The following is a 24,446-nucleotide window of genomic DNA, read 5'->3' on the forward strand; positions in this document are numbered from 1 at the left end:
TACCAGTAAACCCCTTTTAGCACCTCTACCTGCTGCTCTATTTTTTTCATTTACAGGAAGGTGAACTGGGTTGTGAAAGTATCATGTGCCTCTAGTTTGCCCCTTTCTTAGTTAGTTACGTTAGTCCATGTATCCCCTAGCAAACCTCACTTGTTAATTTATCAAACTTAATTTTCATCATGAAACTTGGCATTCTAAATTGTCACCTAATTCGATAAGCAATATCCAAGTCTCTAGGATTTATTCTCAGGTAAAAGTTGATACACTTCCAGAAGATAATAATGCAGTGGGATCAATGAATGGTCGTATGTAATTTTGTAAAATATTGTTAAAATGCTAAAGGTAAAAGAGGAAATTGAATATTTCTTACCGGTTGTCAGTTCCTGATCGCTTGCCATTGAAACTGGAGCTGTCTTTACCTTGAACTTGAAGGGAGTGCAGAAACGAGACTGTCATTTTCTCCGACTTGAACGTACGAGTAAACAGGGTCATATCGTATCATATCAGATCGTTCCACTCTTCCACTGCTCTATATAAGCAAACGAAACATAGAAGGAATTAGACAGGAAGCTACAGCTGCTGCTACAACAAGAGTAAGCATTGAGTGAGATGTGGAAACAGAGACCATTGAGGCAAACAATCAAACACAACACCTGCAGCTCATGATGTGTAGGCTGATCCAAATTCAAATGGACGATGAGGTGGCGCTGGATCTGGACCGGATCAGGGCGGTTCGTGTCCTGGGCCGGGGAGCAATGGGCACGGTCTTCCTCGTCAGTGCTGCCACCGGCGACCGCCTCCCCCCGCTCTTCGCCCTCAAGGTGTTCGACAAGCGCTCCGCTACCAAGCCCCACGCCCTGCGCCGCGCCCGCTGGGAGCTCTCCTCTCCCGCCTCTCCGCCGCTCCCGGTGACCACCCCTACCCCCACCCGTTCCTCCCCACCCTCCTCGGCTGCGTCGAGACGCGGACCTCCTCGCTTGGGCGATCCCCTTCTGCTCCGGCGGCGACCTCCACGCGCTACGCCGTTCCCTTTCTCCTTCCGACGAGGAGGCGTTCTCCCCGGCGGCGATCCGCTTCTACCTCTCCGAGATCGTCGTCGGCCTCGCCCACCTCCACTCCATCCGAGTTGCCTACCGCGACCTCAAGCCAGAGAACATCCTCCTCCGTTCCTCCGGCCACATTATGCTCGCCGATTTCGACCTGTCCCGCCACCTCCCTCCCAGATCCATCACTCCCTCCTCCCTCCTCCTCCACTTCCCTCCGACAACATCCGCCGTCCCCGACGGAAGCTCACTCGCGTGTTCTCCCTCGGCGCCGCGGACAACCAGATCAAGCAAGCAAGATTGGCCAGAGTCTCCCCGGCGGGTCGCCGTAGGACGAGCTCCTCGTCCATCTCGCATTCCGACGGGGACGAGCGGTCCTTCTCGTTCGTCGGGACGGACGAGTACGTGGCGCCAGAGGTGGTGCGCGGCCAAGGGCACGGCTTCGCGGTGGACTGGTGGGCACTGGGGATCCTGGCGTACGAGTTGGCGTACGGGCGGACGCCCTTCCGGGGGCGGAACCGAAAGGAGACGTTCCGCAACGTCCTCACGCGGCCGCCTATTGTTCCCCGGCCGGCGGCGCACGGATCTCACCGACCTCATAGAGCGGCTCCTGGTCAAGGATCCGGAGCGCCGGCTAGGGTTCACTGGCGGCGCGGAGGAAGTGAAGGGGCACCCTTTCTTCCATGGAGTTAAATGGAAGCTTCTCCCGGAGGTGGCGCGGCCTCCTTTCATGGCGCCGGTGATCGACGAGGAACAGGAAGTGGAGCAGGAGAGAGCGATGGGATTCGACGTGCGCGATTACTTTAAAGGGCTCCGGCAACGAGAGCCAGCGGTGCCGCCCTCAAGGTCGTCGGAGTCGTGGGAAGACTTCTGACGGCGCCTCGATTCGTAACTTTGAATATTTTTTTTACCCTTTTAGGATAATCTAAATAAATGGCTTAGCCAGAATAAAACCGGAGTGCGAGGGTCAATTAGTAATTTACCATATTTCTGTACAAATAATAAAAATGACTAAAAACTAAAATAAAATTAGTTATCAATTGGGATTAATCACTAAGCTTTCATTCATAAATAAAACAACCGTCGACTGAGTGCAACGGATCTTAAACAGTCGAAACTATAATTCATGATTTATTTGTCTGCTATCTATCAGTGGTTCGAACAGATAACATGTCGAACAATGAACCTTCTTCATCACAGATCTCACGTTCCAAAGATTGTAATTATAATAATGAAATGGCGAGATGGCACAGAGAGAGCCTGGCGGACGAAGCCAAAGGGACCGTTTAGGCGTCGTCGTCCATGGAATTTTATAATTTAAAGCGACCGACGAGCATCGCATGTTCCTTCCTCGTTCCTCCCTTGCGTTCTATTCCCATCCCGGACCCCGGTGCTGCAGGAGGTCCCGGAGAAATCAGCATACATTTAAGGGGGAGAATTATTGTCGCTGTTATTGATCCGGTTCGGTTGAGATCGAGCTATGGGCCGACTTCTTGAAGACTCGAGATAGGTCATCACAAACAGGTCGACAAGGGTTGAGTCATCTCTAGTTGGGTGCTTCACTCCTCGTACGTTTGCTCACGTCCACAGAATGTGAGCAAACAACTCCCCCACTCGCCGGTCCACCCAGCCGGGTAGCCCTTCGGGCTCAGTTCAGGTCGGGCCATGATTACGCAACCCCGCCCTTAGGTCCGCAGACCAAACTCTGAGTCCTAAGTTGAGTCTGTTTTCCCCCCACATCAGTTATCATTATTTTTGGGTGCGTAATTTGACATGCATGGGCAACAAACAGGCGAAAGCTAAGGCGAAGGCGAAGTTGTGGCTCTGTAACATGTTACTTGCGTACCTCATCAGTCGCGCCGGCGATGTGGACGGAGCGGAGATTGACAGCGCGAGACAAGCCTCTCAGTCTAGGCTACGATGGCAGCTTCTTCTTCGCAGGTCTTGTTTGTTGCGTTGTGGTGACGCGCAGTACAGTGTTGGTCACGAGCAAGGCAAGGGGTGGAAGATGAAGTGGACGTGGTAGCACACCAACCAACCGCCGTCGCATGGCTTGTTTCATAAACATCTCTATCGCCCGCCCTGTTTTTTCCTGCCACAATCAAGCAGCAGCGGCAGTTACTCGGCCTCTTCCTTTGTCCTTTAACAAGTTCGCCCTTGCCATTGTTTGAATGTTAATGGAATCTCTGTAAAATGCATCATCCTGCAGAACACTGTCTGCATTCACTTCAATACAAATTCTCATAAAACAAATCCTCCCTTTCAATGATGCCAGTTGTTCGATGTTGAGGGCTTACCAGTCCCGTTATAGGTTCTTCCAAGCATGGCAGAAGTCCAAAGTTACAAATGGAAATTATCCAAATAGTGGACGAACAATCATGATGTGAACATGCGATTGGGTGAAAGAAATTGAGAAGCTTAAGCATTACAATTATGCATTTGACAGATTCACAAGAGTATATAGTTTGATAGCTCGGACCATTTAAAATTATGGGCAATCCAAAGGAGTGATCTTGTGAACTTCTCACTTTGGAATTCAGATAAGGAAATATGACTGTAACCAATTATTTCTCTTCACAGAGAATCTGTCTTCAATTTTCCTGTAAATTAGTAGGTTTCATAAGCATGCCTTGTTATCCTGATTGTAATTTACAATAACTATCTATTTTCTATTTTCAGACTACTAACCCTGAAATGGGAGCTTGCTTCCACATACATTGGCAAAACAAAACTCTTGAGAATGCTTTTAGCTAACCATTTACTTTCTTGAGCATTTGCTAGTTAACAATATCACTTTTGCCTGTCTTAACATAGGTGGAACTGAGAAGAAACAAAAGGAATTGGATGAAAATGAAATGAAATATGGTTGTTTATGTAAAAGGAAGATGAGAAGAGGAAGGAACTTAATTGCTTCCAAATCCTCCATTTTATTTACACGCAAACAAGGTGGAAGTAGAGGGCAAGAAAATTTGGGTCCAACAAGCACAACAGCATGATAATAATAACTTCAAGTCATCAAAACTATTAAACAAACACAGATTCTGGCATCCCCCTATCTGGACTCACTTCAATATACAAATTCTTGCACAGTTAAACCTCCCCATAGAGATGTGACTTGACCATGTAAGGGATTTACCAATCCAATATAGATTCTTCCAAGAAAGACAATATGACAGGAGACAATGGATCTTCAACCAAACAGGGAAAAATTAATCCAGTGAGCTGAGCAATAATGATGAGGCATATGATGGCATGAGGATGAGAGTATGTGATTGGCAGAAGCAATCAAGACTAAAGAGGCTCAGATATTTATATATACATTGAACAGATTGACAAGAGTATATATTTTGATCCCTTGGACCAACTTTCTTGTATGACCCAGCCCAAATAAATTGTGAAGGAAAAGTTTTGTGGTTTGCTGGTGTAAATTATCGATGATCCAACGGGATTGGCCTGTTCTCTTTGTGATTAGGAAAACCTATTTCTCTTTACAGAGAAAATCTCTCTCATTTGCTTGTGGAGTAGGTTTCACGAATGCACACTACCTTGATCAACTTATGCAACAACTATCGATTCGATTCTCTAACGAACCCTTAAGACTGCCCCTTTTAGTTAGTCATTGCATGTTTTTCTACTTGAGAAATTTCTAATTCACATATGATTCTTATTTTGTGCTTATTTGGGTGGAAATGAGAAGCAAAAGTTTCAAACAACATATGTAGGCGGTATGCGATCAATCCATTGTATAACTGCATAAGCAGTAAGCAAGGACATATGCAATTGGTTCTAAGAATGTTACAAAATATTTATATTTGTAAAAATAACTAACATACATGTACCAAATTTCATCTATGACACACACACACACACATGCCAATCAACAATGGAAAATACAAGAAATATGATAATCAAAATAAATTTGCATTTAAAATAGATCACGCGCGCGCACACACACACACACCAATCAACAATGAAAAATACAAGAAATATGATAATCAATATAAATTTTCATTTAAAATAGATTACACACACACACACACATAATACAAGAAATATGATAATCAATATAAATTTGCATTTAAAATAGATCGCATGCGCACACACACATGCCAATCAACAATGGAAAATACAAGAAATATGATAATCAATATAAATTTGCATTTACAATAGATCGTATAGAAGTATTTATACATATCTAAAGTGTTTATTGCTCACAAAATAAGTGTTTTAACACTTTTTCAAGCAACTAATTAGAGTCTAATAATATTTCAAATCAATTTGCTACTTCTAGAATTGGTTCGAATGAACCAAATAAGATTTTTTTTTTTTTTTTAACTGGCCTTGTAGTCATGTAGATTGCAGATGTCATATGTTGTTGCTATGCAGTAGTGTTCAAAACCTAGGTCATTGCATAAGCAGCATATGTGGGGGAGTTCTTAAAACAATGATGAGAAGAAAGGAAAGCAATTGGAGAAAATTAAAATGAAATCCACTGTTTACTTAGAGGAAGAGAAGAAGGAAGGTAATTCCTTCCAAGTCCTCCATTTTATTCAGCATAAATTGGCGAGAAATGAAGGAAAGAAAATTTGGCTCTAATAATCTATAAGTCCAGCTTAAATGCAATTCTACTTACTTCCCTTTGATTCTGTCAAAGCAAATAGGATGAGTAAAAATTACTGGAAATAAGATAAATTAATTCCATTCTTTTTTTCCCACTTCCAAACTTTCTTCCTTTCCCCCGTAGTTCAGTGCCTCCAAATAGACATAGAATGAGAGTAGAACTAAAGAATAAGTAAGGAGCATAACGATGGTATACACACGGAATACATTGAAAAAATATATGAAAAACTCACTGATCTCGGAAGCATAGGTCTAAAAACTTATTCCAAGCAAATTAACTTATCCCAGCTTCAGATGAAACCATTGTACAAATTCATTGTTAAAGGTAAAATGATATGCAATTACAAAAGCTAAAGCATAGCATCCAAAGGTACAGATTGAGGATTTCCAAGTTTCCCATCTTGCAGAATTTGCAAGAATTATATCAAAATATAGGAATCCCTATAAATTATTCAACGTGAAACTCCAAACTGTTCCATCTCTTCTTAGGAACAAAAGACGAGATCCAAGACGAAGCGTTTACCAGGAAAGTGCGGGCAGCAGATTTCCACCACATCACTCGGAATCGGCAGCAGCGGCTTCCTGCTGCTGGAGGCGCTCGAGGGCCTTCTGGTGGGCCCGGTCTCGAGGGTGAGGTCGGGCTTCGCGTTGAGGCCGACGCCGAGGATGACGATGGTGAGGAAGGAGGTGATGTAGCAGGGGAGCTCCCAGTCCTCCCACTTCCTCGATTCCCCCGGGGCAGCGGCGGCCGGTTGAAGAGGTAACCCTTGGGCCGCTCCTCGGTCCCGGGCTCGTCCACCGACTAGCGCCTTCCCCGCCGCCGCCCCTCGTGCGAACGGCCGCCCTCAGCCGGCCGCGTACCATCCCAGCCGCGGCGGCGATCGCCTTGGATGGCAGAGGAGCCATCAGATTCTTCAGGGCGTCTCGAGAGTGCCTTCAATCTTCGACACTGAACCAATTAAAAACAGCCACCTTTTGATGGGCTGGCACAAGGCCGGGTTCTAAATGTCAATTGGGCCGGCACAAAGGAATGAAGCCCGAATAATATTTCAAAATCATATTTGTTTTTTCTCTAAAAAGTCCCTTTAGTATATAAAATTACAAATTGACATGATATTTTTTTTATTGCCTCACAGCCAACTTCATTAAGCATTGAATGTAACACTTAAGTGTGCCACGTGGATTTGTTTATTTTGATGAAAATAGTCAAGGCAATTAGAGTTTTTTAACTACAAAATGTTAGTTATCATGTTATTGCAAGACAATTCCTTGTTTAGAATAAAAATGATATAATTATTAGTAATTTAACTTTGGATGAGTAAGTTTTTTTTATTTTCTACCAAAATTGTATAATAATAATATTACATATCTTTAAATAAGTTTAAACAATTTTAATTAAGTTAATGCAATTTTAAATCAATTTAGGAAAAAAGAAACGACTCCTCGTAGATGGTCGTGGAGCTGATCGTATGGAGCCATTGAAATGACAAATTCCATCTTTTACTGAAGAGAAAAGAAACGAAACAGTGACTACTACATCATAGTAATTATGCTTATAAGTCATATTTCTTACCCCTTTAATAAAATATAATTATACAAATGTGACAAGAAAAAGGCATGAAGCATTCCACCAGACATGGATGAAAAATATTGAATCATATTGTAAATACACTGAGCTTTTATGACCAAGGATCACAAATTTGCTTCCTCGAATCGACTCAAGCTCGAAAAATAGCAAGAGTGTGAAAAAGAAGAAGGAATTTCAGAAAGATTTGATGGTGCCAGTATTTCAGGCCATCATCAAACTGAGTAACTCCAGCTGACTCCGAAGGAGGCAGCCCTTCTTGAATCAATGCATCCAAGGTCCCATATTTAATTTGATGGCCACTTGAATTTACTCATCCGACTTTTGATAATGCAAGCAATGATCATCCTTGTAGTCTTGTTGGTGAATAGATTGTCAGGCATAATGTTATATCCCATAGAATTCATCTCTATGATAGTTGGATGCAATACCATCTCCTGGCTATGTGATCGCCATTAGAACCTCCTTGGCCTTCCAGCATGCCTGGGAAATGAAATCCTTGTTTTTGTCCGCGTGGCCAGTCAGTCCATGCCATGCCTCGCTCCCTGGCTCGTCTATGGGAGAATTGGTCATCTTCCTCTGTGTCATAGAAAATTTTGATTTAAAAATCTATCGACTTAGCAAGGATAACATTCTCGCTTTATGAACAAATTGTCAATTGTGTTATCAAGAGGGTAAACCAAATCTACTTGTAATACTAGAAGTCTAAAACAAAGCGGTTAAGAGAATTTCCATTTGCGCATGCAAATAATTGAACTTCCATTCCAGATGCAGATGAATTGGGAGGATGCATTCAAAGTGTATGTGATCTTAACATGTTTCGATCCTATAAAAGTTTGGAGGGCTGAGTGATTAAGTAAAATGCACTACCGTTTTCACTATCAGAAATGTTATCAAGCTCTGTGATTGCTTCAATCAGTAATTGCTCATGTTCCTGTAGAAATGCCATGAACACACAAGTTGAAGTAAGTACAAGTGGCACAAAGAAACTAAAATTTATTTGTAGAATTCCTCTTTACTTTAAGAAGTTTCTTTGCCTTCTCAATCTCTTGATGATCTGGAGGACTAATGTCAAGAATTCTCTCCACCTGCAAAGTGAAACAGTGCATTAGACATCGACTTGTTTTGCAATTCAACAAATGTAATGATCTGTTCACGTACATCCTTGACAATAACTTTTATATCTAGTATTTTAATGTTTTGGGAATCCTTTCTCCCAGGTCCATTTTGAAGATCCGGGATGGTACCCCTTGCTGAACCGGTTCTTTGATCCTCTTCCCCTGCCGACACCTGGAATGGCACCGTTGAGGCTTGACTTCTTACCAAGTCGATGGCGGTCTCCTGGTTTGTACTTACCAAGCTCACGATCTACCCATCTTATATCCTCAGGAGCAATCTGCCAATAAGAACACAAAATGTAATCTGAGTGAAGACTGCTGAAAGCAGCCAAATGAATGAAAGTTTACCTTGTGCCAGTTTATTGAAATGGATAATTTTCATTATTCTTTTTTTATTTCAGTTACAACCTTTATTTTAATATTGCAGGAAGTTGTTGAGAGAAAATAGATAGGGCTGCAAAGGATCCAAACCAAACCAAATCTAAAATGAACCAAACTTTGAAACAATTGTACAAACTTGACTGGATTTTTTTTTTTTTTTATGAGTTTGAGTTTGCATCATTTAGATGTTATCAAGATATCAATTCAAACTTGTTTGATGGTTTGAAATTTTTATTTTTTTAAGCTTGTTTAGCTGGTTAGTGAGTTTGATATTAAAGGTTGTTTGTTCTTAATTTGGATTGGCACCAATTTTCTTGAAAGTATGGATCAACCATATTTTCACAAATAGTAAAAAAATCAAGGAATTGAAAGATTTGAAAATATGAAGACAAGGGTCAAACTTTTTATGTTATCAGCATTCCATTGCTCTGAAAATACTGGTTTTGTGCATAACAAAGGAAATGGAGAAAGTTGACCTTGAGATAAAAGTTATCAGACCATTTTACTTGGATAAATGACACAGCACAAGCCAAGGAAACAGACCATAAAACCAGCATAGTAATCGAATTGTGCCGAACTCCAAGAAGCAAAAGGCATAACTACAGAAAACCAAGTCATTACTAAACATTACCTCATTGAGATTGACCCATTCCCATGTCTCATGTTCTGTGTCCAGATCATATACAAGAGCATGTAAACCCTGATAATGGCATGACATTAGCACATTGGTTATTTGCTGCTCTTTCAGAGAAATAGTAGATGCATACTACTCAGTGAATCAACCTCATGAGTTTTGTAGTCAGTTATAACAGCCTCATAGAAGTTATTGTCATATGGCCATCTTGTCATTACTTTCTGTCCAACCAATGAAGCATTTGCTGCAACATCAGCAGATTCAGCTGCTATATTCTTAACTTGATCAATTCCAATTGAACCAGGAGGATTCTGCAGGAAAAATTATTCAATAGCAAGAAAATAGTAACAGGAAAACTATCTCCATCAACATGAATCCACGAAATATTAACTCACAGGTTTAGTCTTCTTGCCCCTGGCGCCTGCCTTATTTCCTTGTTTTGCAGCTGATGTATGTAGTGAAATAGCACCTGGTTGTGGGTGGAGCACAACGAGAGATCCTCCCATAGATAAAGCAGCTGCCCAGTTTGATGTCTTCTGCCTTTTTTAGAAGCTGAAAGAGTGGGGCTGGGAATCATATCAAGTGCAGTTTGAACACTATTCACTAAGCTAGATTGCACTCCACAAGCCTGTCTCCACTCCCTAACAATGCATCAGGCTTTTTGGTTAACTAGTGGATAACCCATGCATTGTGCAAAATTACATTAATATTATAGCTATTACATTTTAAACAATGTATGACAGGTCTTTTGCACTGAAAATTTAATTAATACATATACATAAATAATAAATATCATTCTAGAAGTTATTCAAAATGATATTACAATATTTGGGCTAAAGTTCAAATATTGGTGAATTATTTGTTTTATCACTAGACCATTTTCCACTACCATCTTATAAATGAGGAAAACAATTGGGTGAAATAAAAAGAAAGATATAAATCCATAAATATAAAGATAACATGATTTTCTCAACAATAATTTACATAAGTGCAAGGTTAAAATCCTTTGTAGGAAAATGAACGTGAGCCATAATAGCTGTATGACAATATTAGTTATATAATTGATTGGATAAAATGAGACAAATGACAGTATATGACATTGTCGACACTGAGATGATAGATGGATTCTCCATATTCTGAGAAATAAATCCAAATACAGAGAAGAAATAAGATACAACAATTAATTAATAATTTAAATGATAGAAATTAACTGAAAGTTGTCAATTGCATCACCTACAGCTGCCCTTTCCCTTATAATTGATGTGTGTAGTGTCTGTACTTGGTGCAAAAGATTAATGGCAATAGTATTATCGGAAATATTGAGAACATAGGAAAGTTTACTATCGTACTGAATATTTATAATGGAGCCAAAATGCATAGTTGGCACTAACTCACTAGGATATTTGTTGAATACAATTCAGTATATATATATAAATATCCATCTACAAGTAATTAGGTGATATAGCACCAAATTTGGACCATAAACCCACAATCAAAGGTTAGGATGGAGTATTGAACAGTAAAGTAGGAGACAAGCTTACACAGAGAATTGATATCGAAATTGATGAAGCAAAGTGATAATTGTCTCACATAAAGAAAGAATGATCTCACACAAAGATTAATCAAATTGGAATTTTATTAACTAAAATATTCCAGTACATTGAACAACACCAATATTATAGACTCAACCCTAATGATACTAAAAACCAAATAATGCAAATCGGGAAATGCAAGTGTCTCATTAAACTCGTATCAAATTAAAAGGTATTCTTACTAAACTAGAAGATACCAATCTTCTTGACATCGAAATGTTGGGTAAATTGTTTTCCTAACCACATGAATTCTAAAACAATAGAATATAGGAAAACAAAATAACAAGAGATCTAGTTTCATTGATATCTATAGCAGAAAATAATACAAAGGTAAGACGATGAACCTAATTGCAGCAGAAAAGCCATCGTCTATTTTGTGTGCTGTCCACAAATCCAGGAATCCTGCGGAAGAAGACAGAGAGCAAGGGGGAATGATCTTCCGAAGGAACTAGGTCGACGGCATCATAATCTTCTCAGCCGATGGGGAGTGAAGAGAACTGTCAAAATACGTAATCCAACAGGGAACATACCCTATATATATGACTTAATTTGTTATCAACCCATTAATGATAATTGTTCGGGTTAGCGGGATCTACACATGTAAAATCTTCCACATTCAATAACTTCCCTCCATATTAGTTGATAACGATAACCCTCAACCAAACGTCCCCTAAGTGATCTAACTAATATGGAGGGAAGTTACTGAATGTGGAAGATTTACATGCGTAGATCCCGCTAACCCGAACAAATATCATTAATGGGTTGATAACAAATTAAGTCATATATATAGGGTATGTTCCCCGTTGGATTACGTATTCTGACAGTTCTCTTCGCTCCCCATCAGCTGAGAGATTATGATGCCGTCAACCTAGTTCCTTCGGAAGAGTGACCCCCTTACTCTCTGTCTTCTTCCGCAGGATTCCTTGTTTGATATAGGTTATAATCGATTCCTAAGTAATGCAGCATCATCGCCACATCAGCAAATGAGTTATAATCCGGGAATGTGATTACCTTGCCAGCCTATTTTTCCATAATTACCTTCCGATTTTAAAACTGAGTTAATTGAATGTACTGTGAAACCTAATTGAAATAAATTTAATTAATTAAATAAATTTTAATTTAAATATTTATAAATTTAAAAGAGATAATTTATTTTAAATTTTTAAAAATAAAATTAATAAATTATATTTATTAATTTAAGAAATTATTTTATTAAAATAATTATTTTAATGAATTATTTTATTAATATATTTATTTATTTATTTTAAATTTTAAAAAATAAAATTAATGAATTATATTTATTAATTTAAGAAATTATTTTATTAAAATAATTATTTTAATGAATTATTTTATTAAAATAAAATTAACAAATTATATTTATTAATTTAACAAAATTTTAAATATAGATAAATTTATTTTAAATTTTAAAAAATAAAATTAATGAATTCTATTTATTAATTTAACGAATTATTTGATTAAATAATTATTTTATTAAAAATATATAAATTTATTTTAAATTTAAAAAATTATAAATAAATTATATTTATTTATTTTATATATTATCAATTTATTATCATCATTAATATTATTAATTTTAATATTATTAATTAATTTTATTTTATTTTATTTTATAAATTAATTGAATAAAGGGTAATATAGCAAATGTTAAACTGGTTATGTTTTATTTCCTCCAAATAAATAAGTTGAACCAAACAACATTAGGTTATGTTTTATATCCTATAACCTTGGTTATGTGATTACCTGATAATCACATAACCGAGGCTATATATGATAACTTAACCAAACACACCCTTAATGTATTTGGTTTTCTTAATGACACATATCCGCATATCACAAATAACATGTAAGCCCACCAAACTTGATAAAATTCAATAGTCTTCCACTTGGGATATATATGATTTGTATATGACATACAATTAAATCTTAGTTAACGTCACCAATAATGTCGAACTTTATGGGTATAAAATACCCCAAAAAATAATCTAAACCATTAATTCCATTGATATAAGACTAATAAGGAAGGTCATAATTACTAGAATATGAATGCAATAAGTCCTAAATAATCACAATATCAATTTTATTAATGACATAGATTAAGATATGGATATGCAGTATGAAAATTATATGAAATGTTATCTGTACATGTCAATTTTCAATTGGTCCTCCTAATGACTCAAAAGAGTCCTAATTATATTTGCAAACACTTTATGTTAAATTGCAGTAGCAAATCATGATCTAACCTTATGATTCCAAAATGAATTTCATATCATATTTACAAGCACCGTATGCTAAATAGTAGTAGTAAATCATGATAATTTATTTCACATGGTCAAAAAATAAACAAGATACCCATGAATATTTTGAACTTAAGTACATACAATATATCAAAATAGAATGTTTGTGTTCATTAAGTACGTAACATGTCTTTCTTTGGTCGACATATTAAGTGTATGATCCGAATAAACAAAAAAATTATTCCGTAGTTGTAAGCTACCCTTAAACATATATCTGACTTAAAAGGAATTTTCCTTAGGGTCAATTACTTTTAACATAAATATACGTCTACCGACACAAATGCATTAAACCTACCTAAGGTGTCTTCCTTTAGGTTGATACAATAGTTCAATTTAATAGCAAGTGTATAACTAGACTCAAGAAAACTCTAGGAGATCCGAAAATTATGTTTCCAAGACATAACACAGTCATAGTCAACACTCAAGATGAGCAGGCTCCACACGTTCGTGGTGCGCACTAGCACGCGACACGACCATACCGTGTTCGCTAGCACAAGTCATGTCTGCTGGCATGGGCCGTGTTCGGAAGGCTAGAATGCAACACGGCCCTGCTGTGTTCGCTGGCATAGGTCGTGTTCACTGGCACAAGTCATGTATGCTGGCATGGGCTGTGTCGGAAGGCAAGATGCAACACGGCCTTGCTGTGTTCGCTGGCACAGGCCGTGTCCACTGGCACGAGTCGTGTCCAGACCCGCGTTTTACCCCTAGCACGCTACACAAGGGTGGCCAGGTCGTGCTTGGAAGCACGACCATGTTGTGCAGCATGGCCTGGTTGTGTTTTTCAACACGGTTGTGGTGCGCCAAAACTCTAACCCTAGTCTTAGGTCCAAATGGTGATTTTCTTCAAAAAAAAAAAACAGAAAAAAGGCAATGGTTATCGCTGTTCTTTGTGTTCTTCGCGAAACTTGCAAAAACTCCAAATGTCGCCACCCTAGGTTTTTCTTTTCAAGAATTTCAACGAACAAAAATTATTTTGTGCTAGAAAAATCGAATCTAGCACATAAACAACAAAATGGACAAAAATCCTAACTTTGTCGTTATAGAAAACGACGAAACAATCATGGCTCTGATAACACTTGTTGGGTAAATTATTTTCCTAACCGTATGAATTCTAAAACAATATGAACTCAAATATAGGAAAACAAAATAACAAGAGATTTAGTTTCATCGATATCTATAGTAGAAAATAATACAAAGGTAAGACGATGAACCCGATTGCAGCGGAAAAGTCATCATCTCTTTTGTGTGTTGTCCCCCAAAGTCAGAAATCTTACTGAAGAAGAGGAGAGCAAGGGGGTCAGTCTTCCCGAAGGGAACTAGGTTGACAGCATAGTAATCTCACAACTGATGGAGAGAGAAGAGATCTATCAGAATACTTAATCCAACGGAGACCATGCCCTATATATATGACCTAATCCATTATCAACCATTAATGATAATGATTCGGCGGGATCTACACGTATAAATCTTCCACATCCAATAACTCAAACCCTCCATATTGGTTAAATCACTTATTAGGTTTGATTTTCTTAATGCCACATATCCGCATGTCACAAATAACATGTAAGACCACCAAACGGGATAAAATCCAACACAAAATAGCCAATTACCAACATTACCACTTCCCCAAAAGCTAATCCTCCTAAAAGGAGATCTTGCCAAAATAAAATCTAAATTTTCTTTGCTTGCATTATTAGGGGATGGTGACATCTTATTGGATACAAACCAAAAACTTTGTCAAGCATTTTAGTTGATATTCCTCCACAATCAATAAGTTTAAGAAAATCATTGTGAAATTTTTTTAAAGACAAACCTTATACGCTTAACATCATTGTCAATATTAACTCTGCGTAGTAGTTCTATGTTCCTCATTAGTTAATCTCAGCTCTTTCCTCAATTCAGTAATCAGACCTTCCTTCTCCTGCAGAAACATATTTGTTTATATCAATCTTAAGTATTAAATGTTAACAAAAAAAACTGATTGCATGTGTCTTGATGATTACCCAAGTAATAGCATCTGATTGGGCCTTAAACGCTCGAAGAACAGAGCAGTAGGCTTCTTGCTCAAATTCATGTATTAGGATCTCCATATCATTTTGTACCCTGGAGTGAGGAAGCACACCAATGGTAGATTTTCCACCAGCAGCCACAGGCTCTGCAGCTGCACCAGGATTTTGAAGATATGGTGGGAGATCATCATCAGTTCCTGCAGTGTTTATGAAATAATGAGATTGCACTAGAAGCCTGAAAATGATGAGTGATGGCTCAAGAGAAACAGTTGACGATTATTCTAACAAACTAACGCTCTTAAGAAATATTTAACATGATGTTTCAAATGTCAAAAAGGAATTTTAAATTATCAATTGCATCTTCATATGGAAGCAGGTTATGTGCAATGCTCCCTCATTTTTATTCATCAGCAAACATAGTAAAAATTAAAGGTGGGATAATAAGGGAAAAAATAGGTGGTGCAAGAAAAGGATTAAAATGTCAGTAATCATTTTGGTTTAGAAATTAGCCCGGAAAGAGTAAAAATAACTCAGAATGTCTTATTAGTAAGAATCTCTAGAGATGCAAGGATGAGTGTCTTTGTATTGGATGAACATCAATACTTGTAGCATACAAGTGAGATCAATACAATACATCCCCATAGTAAATATTGCTTGGTATTGTAAATTTGTAACAGGTTGATTCGCATGTGTATCAATATATCTTGGCTGACAACTACAAGTTGAACTAGCATAGGTACAATATCTGGATATAAGTAGCTCTTGGAGTTTCATTTTATTACACACCGTATGATATATCAGAGGCATAGTAATAGGAAGGCTGTGAACATTATGATCTTCAATGATTTATTGAATAGTTATTACTTAGTAGTTATATTTTTGTATTCCACTGTATAGTATTGTAAAAAATAAGCCTTTGATTGACCCAAATTATATGTTTATTGAGAAATTATTTGTAATTGGGTCTACATTAGGTTCAGATTGGATTCGAACGACTTAAATTGGGTTCCCTAAGCTTTACATTTGTCACACTTGATACATATGAGGATGCTAACTAACAATTTTGCATACATGAAAGTAAGTGGAGGTTTAACAGCCAATGGAGTTTGAATTTACTATAAGAGAAATTATGAGAATGATTAAACCATCATGGGATAAAACATTTAAGAAACGTATTTCAAATGCCAGGAAAGATGAAACAAAAATGCTTCTTTTGCGGAGCAATTAAGTATAGCCAAGTAGATAATAAAAGGAAAATAAGTTGAGATGATATTGACATATTCAAAAGTGAGAACTAGATTCTACAATTGAAATTGATGAATCAATTAGAGAGGAAGATGTAAGAGATAGAGGGGGTAAATTAATGAAATAAAAAATAATTAATTTGAATATTACTAGCAATGTAACCTTCCATAAAACTCAATAAAATTATAAGATGTATAGCTAATCCTAAATATTTGGGACAAACACAGCTTGTCGAGGATGATGATTGAAGATGATTGCGAAAGCTCCTTTTCAGCAGCAAGAGAGCTACGGGAGTTTATCTAAAAATTGATGAAATGCTTGACGAAGATAGTGATGATCAAGACAACTGCGAAAGTCGGAAGATATGACAATATTGCGAAGCAATAAAGCACCTTTTACAGCAGCTAGAGAGACACGTGAGAAAATTTTATCTAAAATTTGATGAAACTGAAAATCGTAGATCGGACTCCCTATCCAAGTGAAAGGTTTTGAAGCCATTTGACTCCAAATCTACAGATAGCTTCTTCAGCTCGTTTGCAATGTGTCCGAAAATTAATGCCCTTTACGGGAATTCACTCTCTAAACCCCCAAACAATCGGACCAATTTCTAATTTCGAAACGAGATGAACAAATGCGACTCACCGCTGCTATCCGTCGGCCCGTAATCCATCGCCAGACTCCCACACCGACAAAGATCCGAATAAACGGACCTTTCCAAATCACCGAAACCGCTGTCAAGAAGAGTAGCAGGTAGAAAAACCGATCCGCCTCGAGCAAATGCTCCGCCTGATCACCACCAGAAGCGAATCAATCCAGCACGGGAATGCGGATTCGAGCCGCGACTGCAAGCCCGAGAGGGGAATTCGAGCAATCGTCGGCGTCGCCCGGAGGGGGAGGCGAGATTGCCGAGAGGATTTTGGAGTCGATCGAGCCCGTGAAGGGTGACCCGCAAGCAAAACCCTCTCGCGGCGTCGAAATCGCTTTGTTGAGATCCGGAAATGGATCTGAAGCTCTGAAGCTAAAGGGAAACGTCGAGATTGGCGAGTGTTTTTTTGAAAGGGCATTAAAGCCGCCGCCACTCGCGACAGTTGCAATAGTTCACACAGAGAGAACGAGGACATATTGTTTAAAAACCCATGAAAAATGTAAACAAAATCTACGTGGTAGTATAAATCAAACGGAACTAGTTAATATTTAAAGAAGAATATGTGTGATGCAAAATTAGTTGACCTTTTTCAAAATCAATTTAGTTGGAGTAAAAACAATTAGTAAAAAGTAAAAGTACTTTAACTTTATTATTATTATTATCAATTTAGATATCCGATTAATCTTGAATGTGGATGATCCGACCTTATATATCCACGATATAACTATCAAGTTGGGTTAGACCCGTCAGATTAGTCCACCCTGTCAAGTAATTTAGGCAGGTTGAGTTAAAATTTTATCAGCCAATTTTAAGATGGGTTGGCCCGCTTAGGTCCGCGACCGTGGGTTAGCCCGCGGCGGGCTTGGGTTGGCCCTCGGGTTGAGAAAGTTTATTTATTTATTTAAAATTTTAAAATTAAAGTAGAAAATTTAATGAATGAGTGGGTTTAATCCATTTAAATTATAATTCAAGCTTAAAAATTATAATTCAAATTTAAAACTTTCAAGTTAATTAATTTAAATTATAATTCAAATTTAAATTTTTTAATATTTTTAATATTTTTTTATTTTTTAACAGGCCCGTGGGTCGACCCGCCTAACCCGTGGCCTGCCTTGAGTTGGGTTGGATTGGAGATTTCCCAACCCGCTAAGTTGATGGATTGGCCCGTCCCACCCCGTCATATGATGGGTCCGTCATGGATTGGCCGCCTCGTCATGGGTTGATCCATTTGACAACTCTAATCGACGATCAAATAAATTCAGAAAGTTTAGAGGGATTCTGAATATCCAATATGAATCCTCATCGTATGAGAATAATCTTTATCTTTTTATCATGCATTGTGCCCAAAAGATACATCCCAACTCTAATGAATTATCAAACGTGTGATTCTTTTATAAAATTCTCGGAGATGTGGATCATCCAAAGTACATTAGCATGACGTACTCCTTCTATTCGAATCAGAGTTTAAAATCAAACTTCTCCTCAAGGGGATAGATGGAGCGATTCAAGTGAGATCCAATATAAATATAACTTTCTATTCACTCGTGGGATCCGAGCGATCCGGGGGACTATCGCGGCTCCTCTCTTCTCAAGAATCCATACATCACTTCAATGTATGGATAACTATCTCTCGAGCACAGATTTAGGTTCGATCTCAATGGAAAAATAGAACACCTAACAACACATCTTCACGTACCAAGAACTATAAGATCATCCCTTTCATTTTGGATGGATACACGTTATAATAATTATTTATCAGTGGCTATGTAAAAAAATCACATTTTTATATTTAGTAGATCTTATAAGTCCATTTTATTTATTTTGATAAATTTTAAAATTTAAAATCAATTTAGAAATAATAAATTTAGATGGTATTTTGGGAGATAAGGCCCCATTTGATAATATTTATAAAAAGAGTATCCATTGGATATGATTCGTTAAAATTTGATATACTGTGTATCGCACGGTCTGTCCATGCGACAATTTCAGACATTGAGATGACGTCCGAAATAGAAATAAGATTATTTTATAACTTTTTATTTAATTAAGTTATTTTTTTTTAAATTTAAAGATTGAACTATCTAATAATTTTGATCAAATTAAATTTTAAAAAAATATTAAATTAATTTATATTAAATATGTTCGATAGAGTTGTCAAACGGACCAATCCATGACAGGACGGGTCAATCTATTAAAAAGTTGTCATATGGCGGGGTAGAAGGGCATGCCGACTCATCAACTTGGCAGATTGAGAAATCTCCAACCCAATCTAAGGCGAATTATGAGTTAGACGGATCAATTCACGAGCCTGTCAAAAAAATATTAAAAATATTTAAAAATTTTAAATTTAGATTATAATTTAAATTAATAAATTAAAAATTTTAAACTTAATTATAATTTACACGGATCAAGCTCATTAATTCGTTAAATTTTCTATTTTAATTTTAAATTTTAAAATAAATTAATAAACTTTCTCAATCTGCGGACTAATCACTTTCACCGCTCGCCACGGGTCAACCCATGCAGATCGCGGACCTAGACGAGTCAACCATCTAAATTCATCTTAAAATGGATTGATAAAATTTCAATCTAATCCGTTTCAAATTATTTGCTCTTATTGGAGAGGAAGGATTAGGGTTGTTGGCAGTTAGAAAACAAGAAAAGAAAGAGACAAACTCAACGGATTCAATATAAATTGACGGTTATAATGTTCGGATAGTTATGCCTTAGCTGCTATAAAAATATTAAAATAAAAATATTTTTAAGATGAAAAATATATCAGATTATTTATTTTTTAAAAAAATGAATAACAACAAACATGATTAGGTTTTTTTCTTCTGGTAGATTCTCTCTGCGTTCGGCCCTCTGCTTTTCCTTTCAGCGAAGGAAGGAAGGAAGGAAGGAAGGAAGGAAGGAAGGAAGGAAGGAGGAAGCCCCCTTTTGCTGTGCTCTAATGTTCATCCCGTGGTCCTGCAAGGGACCACTGGCATCACAAGATCCACAGCAGAATCCTCTACCTTTGCATTAAATACTTACTTCCCAAACAGGGTTCCATCCCTTTCCATCTATGACTACTCAAACACAGTTTATGGCCTCAATAATTCCCCAAAAGCATTTCTGAATATTGGCTGGCTGGCTGGCTAATCATTCACCTCTGAATCACTGCAGAAATATTTGCTTTTTGATGCGAGCCAAAACAACCTCGCTCTCCCTACAGCTCACGTATGATTTTGTTTCTTGTTCTCATTCGGAAAAAGACATGCTGTACTTTGATTAAAATCCAAGACACATCAGCCCACTTCCTTTGCAGCAAAGCGCGCACACACGGGAAAATGAAAGTTATCCAAAAGGGACAAGTTCCTTTCTCCATTATTATACACCCAGTCGAATAAAGAATAGGATAAGTTTTAGCTTTTAATCATCAAGTTCATGGAATCGACAATCTTGTTCTCGGTTAAAGAAGATGGAATACAAGCATACATCTGAAGATTATTTACAGATTCTTCATAAAACGCAGATTATTATCTACATGGATTTTTCTGTTTTCTACTTCTCAAGCTTCTGCTTCTGCTTCTGCTTGCCAGATGAACAAGTGCAGCTCGACCGGCTCTCGGAAAGTGTCTGCATCATCAAAAAAACACATGAGCAACGTGACTGGCGATCGTTCAGACGATAGACGAAAATACCTGAACTTGTTCTTGGAGATCTTTGATGTAGCTGATGGCCAGACCTAACATGTCTGCAGTGTTGGTTTGCTGGCAGTAAAAGTAGATGGATTCGAGAGCTGTGAGAAATTACCAGTTAAAGTGTTGTTTAATTTAACGGAGTAAATGATAATAATACCGTATCCATGTTTGGGACTAGTTCCTGAAGCTTCTTTATTCTTTCACTGATTCTTGTTCTCCTCACCTGAAAAGAAAAATTAAAAGTGATCAATTTTTCTTTTTTGAATGATTTCTGTTATGAGATTAGAACGAAGATTGTGTTATCAGATAAAGTACTCTCTCGGCTATGCTTCGGGGATGAGTTGCGCAACCTCGCTTGGCTCGGATCTTGCATGGGACTACTGTCTCCTGGAAGTGCAAGTAGTTTTCCATGGTGGCCATTTCCGGCGTGGGCTTCGGCGGCAAGCTGAACTGATGGGGCAGAGTCGGCACGTGATTCCTCGCCTCGAGTTCTGTTGGATTGAGATCTTCGATCGTGTTCTTTCCCCGCGAAAAGTTCTCCCAATTGCTTGACGGAAATCGAGGAATGTAACCGCTGCTGTCGTCGGAGCTGCTGCCGGCGATGACGACCTCGGGGATTTGGGACATGATGGGGGGTTGGATTGAAGAGAAGCTGATTTGATTCTTTGATATGTTCGGATATCCTTGAAATACGAAGATTTTTGGATCGCTTGCGATTATAAAGGATGGAATCCAGAATTTCTGAGAGGGAGCAGCAAAAAAGGAGGAAATTTTGTACCAGCATTCGCGTTGAGATGCGAGAGAACTCCGGCGGGGGAACTTCTTTGCCTTACGAGATTTGAGGAGCCGGAGGCGGCGCCGCCGCCGTTCTTAGTTTGCTCCATCACCCTCGCGAATTGCTGCTGCTGCTGGTGGTGGTTTTGCTGCGAAGCAGGGGAGAAAAGAGCTCCGCTCCGCTCCGCCGACGCCGGCGTAGCGAACTGAGGGGGGAGCGGCTGGGTTGTGGCGGCGCCACCGCGTCCGGGAGGCACGTCGTCGCGGATCTGGATATCCTCCGCTAAAAGTCTACAGAACATGGCGGCGCTTGTTGCTGTCTCGGGACACGGGGAGCTCACCGGGAGGAAACTCTCGCGGAGTTCTCCGAGCAGGGAGCTCGGAGCCGATCGGTAGCGGAGGAGGCCACCGGAGCTCATCGGCTGCTCCTGAGGGTGGTTTCCGGCGAACAGAACGGAGCTTAGATCCTTCGACGCCGGCATCGACGGCGATCCATACATCACTATACACTCCAAAAATCCAATCTTTATCCCGAATCCTCGATCCAAAACCACAAAACAACGCCGAGCTCTGCGAATCAATCTAACAAACTGAAGAATTAAGCAGAACAAAACTTCATATATAAACTCAAGATGAAGAAAGAAAGAAAGAAAAAACCTTTTCCTTCACGGCTGGTCTCCTCTTCCACCTCCACTTCCTAACTCTGCAAGGAACTCCACTCGTTCTCTTGGACCACCGTGAAAAATAATTAAAAAAAAAAAGCTTCCGATCTCATCTTGATTTCCTTAATGATGATTTTTTTATTGTTCTCGACGTCGTCTCCGCGAGCGAGGAAGAGCGCTCACGGACGATTAGAACTCGCTGAGGCGTCACGAACACGCGCCCCCTCGCCGTCATTCTCGGTGGCGACTCTTCCATCGTCGGTGGACCCTACTAGCCGAAGTCTTCTCAGGGGCCATATCTAGTGGCCAATATAAACGGATCTTTTCGTGTTTCGTGTCTGCGACAACACACGTTCTCGTCCCATGCATCATCGACATGATTAACATGTCCCTGCGGCGTCATCGTACTAAATGGTACAGACTACGTGCGAGCTAGTGATTGGGAGTTTACTATTTTTGCTAAGTGTTCGTTGGATTTTGTTTGCTTTTTGTGGCATCCGACCGAATTTTGAGGTCAATCTACCCCGGGCGAGGGCTGACATTCGATACGAATTCCCCGCGAAAACTACCAACCTTGTGATTGGGGCACGCGGTGCCCCAATGTTAGACCCACGGGCATGCTGAGTGCGTGGTAAGATTTGGGGTAATCGACCGTTATATAATACAGTGTTATAGGTAGCTTAATGAATACGAGAGTAACTGTCGTACCTTGCGGATTAATAATTGTGCACACTTAAAACTATGCCCATCTCCGATTAATCTAAGCAACGAGATTAACTTAATCCTTTTATTTTTAATATTATTAACGTAATTCTGTAAGCAAAAATAAATAAATAAATAAATGATGCATTAAATTTTGCCTAAATGCGTGTCAACATATAACGCCGTAATTGGATGTACGGGCAAACGTGTATTTCATCTTAACTCTCCCATTTGCGTGTTATATATGACTAAATCCTTAATTATGTTTAAGTATATGCGATTAAAGTAATAATGCTTTGTGTTGCTAGCTAAGATGTAGACTTATAGATAAAAATTATTTATGTGTTATGTACAATGTAATTTATGTGTTCATTATTGTCAATAAAAAAGTAGGGGATTTTTAAATTTACCTTCTAACTTTTGACTCCGTTGTTTATTTATTTTTTTCGGTGAAAAATAAAAAAAAGGTGTTTCTTTAATTTTAAATTGCGTTTCATTTTTTTATTTTTTTTATTAAAATAATATTTATTTATACAACAACAACAACAACAACAACCAAGCCTTATCCCACTAAGTAGGATCGGCTATATGGATCCTTTTACGCCATTGAGCTCTATCTCCTATTATATCATCATTTATATTTAAATAAATTTTATCTTGTTTTATTGTTGCTAACCAGGTCTTTTTTGGTCTACCTCGCCCTCGTTTGATATGCGTATTTGTTATAGTTTCACACCGCCTAACTGGAGCATTTATCGGTCGTCTAAGTACATGTCCGTACCACCTTAAACGTGTCTCACGGAGTTTTTCCTCAATAGATGCAACTCCAACTTTCTCTCTAATGCTCTCATTTCTTATTCTGTCCATCTTCGTATGTCCACACATCCATCTTAACATCCTCATCTCCGCAACTCTCATCTTTTGCTCATGTGCTCGAGTCATAGCCCAACATTCAGCGCCATATAACATGGCAGGTCTAATTGCCGTTTTATAGAACTTTCCTTTAAGTTTTAGAGGCACTTTACGATCACATAAAACACCTGATGCTCTCCTCCACTTCAACCATCTTGTTTGTATTCTATGTAAGACATCTCTCTCAATCCCTCCATCGGCTTGCAAAAATGATCCTAAATATTTAAAACTCTCAGTTTCAGACAACTCATCATCTCCTATTTTAATTTATCCAAATATCCTCTAATATTATTTTATATAATTCAGTACTCTTATTCCATTGAAATTATAATTAAAATCTTACATTAAAAATATATGAAAAAAATTATTGATTTATAAAATAGAAGAATAAAATCATGAAGACTTATTTTCAAAGTAGACAATATCTTTGCCACCATCAATCGATTTGGCAAACCTCTATTCACTCAGAAAACACTCTGTCAATTGATTGATCCAATCGATTGACAACCCTCAATCGAAGAG

General features: G+C 38.4%; 1 protein-coding gene and 3 pseudogenes across 3 annotated transcripts; 1 reads left to right on the top strand and 3 right to left on the bottom strand.

Annotated features, from left to right (window-relative positions):
- The first annotated feature begins 613 nt into the window (after positions 1-613).
- Positions 614-1,917, top strand: LOC141812540 (serine/threonine-protein kinase UCN-like; annotated as a pseudogene).
- A 3,979-nt stretch (positions 1,918-5,896) lies between these two features.
- LOC141812427 (uncharacterized) lies at positions 5,897-6,578 on the bottom strand (annotated as a pseudogene).
- Positions 6,579-7,635: 1,057 nt separating this feature from the next.
- On the bottom strand, positions 7,636-17,212 carry LOC141829526 (protein EMSY-LIKE 3-like; annotated as a pseudogene).
- Positions 17,213-20,708: 3,496 nt separating this feature from the next.
- LOC141829534 (transcription factor bHLH129-like) lies at positions 20,709-22,402 on the bottom strand. 3 transcript variants are annotated; one of them, XM_074717030.1, is made up of 6 exons: positions 22,306-22,402; positions 21,653-22,218; positions 21,190-21,557; positions 21,032-21,097; positions 20,875-20,943; positions 20,709-20,809 (listed from the first exon to the last, which is right to left on the bottom strand). In XM_074717030.1, the coding sequence occupies exons 2-6, from the start codon at positions 22,146-22,148 to the stop codon at positions 20,735-20,737; spliced, it is 1,074 nt and encodes a 357-aa protein (XP_074573131.1). In that variant the 5' UTR covers positions 22,149-22,218; positions 22,306-22,402; the 3' UTR covers positions 20,709-20,734. The 3 variants fall into 3 exon arrangements, with proteins under 3 accessions (XP_074573131.1, XP_074573141.1, XP_074573149.1); XM_074717040.1 differs by having other exon boundaries at positions 21,653-22,230; XM_074717048.1 differs by having other exon boundaries at positions 20,723-20,809; positions 20,875-20,972.
- Positions 22,403-24,446: the final 2,044 nt, after the last annotated feature.

This window comes from Curcuma longa, chromosome 1 (assembly GCF_044706935.1).
Source record: "Curcuma longa cultivar G26 ecotype Majalengka, Jawa Barat chromosome 1, ITB_CL_G26_1.1, whole genome shotgun sequence".
Lineage (NCBI taxonomy): Eukaryota > Viridiplantae > Streptophyta > Magnoliopsida > Zingiberales > Zingiberaceae > Curcuma > Curcuma longa.

Bases quoted from the DNA above. Each gene is read 5' to 3' on its own strand.
- LOC141829534 (XM_074717030.1), bottom strand. From the start codon at position 22,148: ATGTATGGATCGCCGTCGATGCCGGCGTCGAAGGATCTAAGCTCCGTT. The intron at 21,558-21,652 runs GTACAAAATTTC...TCGTATTTCAAG, and splicing joins GCATCTCAACGCGAATGCTG to GATATCCGAACATATCAAAG. The intron at 20,810-20,874 runs GTATTTTCGTCT...TTGATGATGCAG, and splicing joins ATCTCCAAGAACAAGTTCAG to ACACTTTCCGAGAGCCGGTC.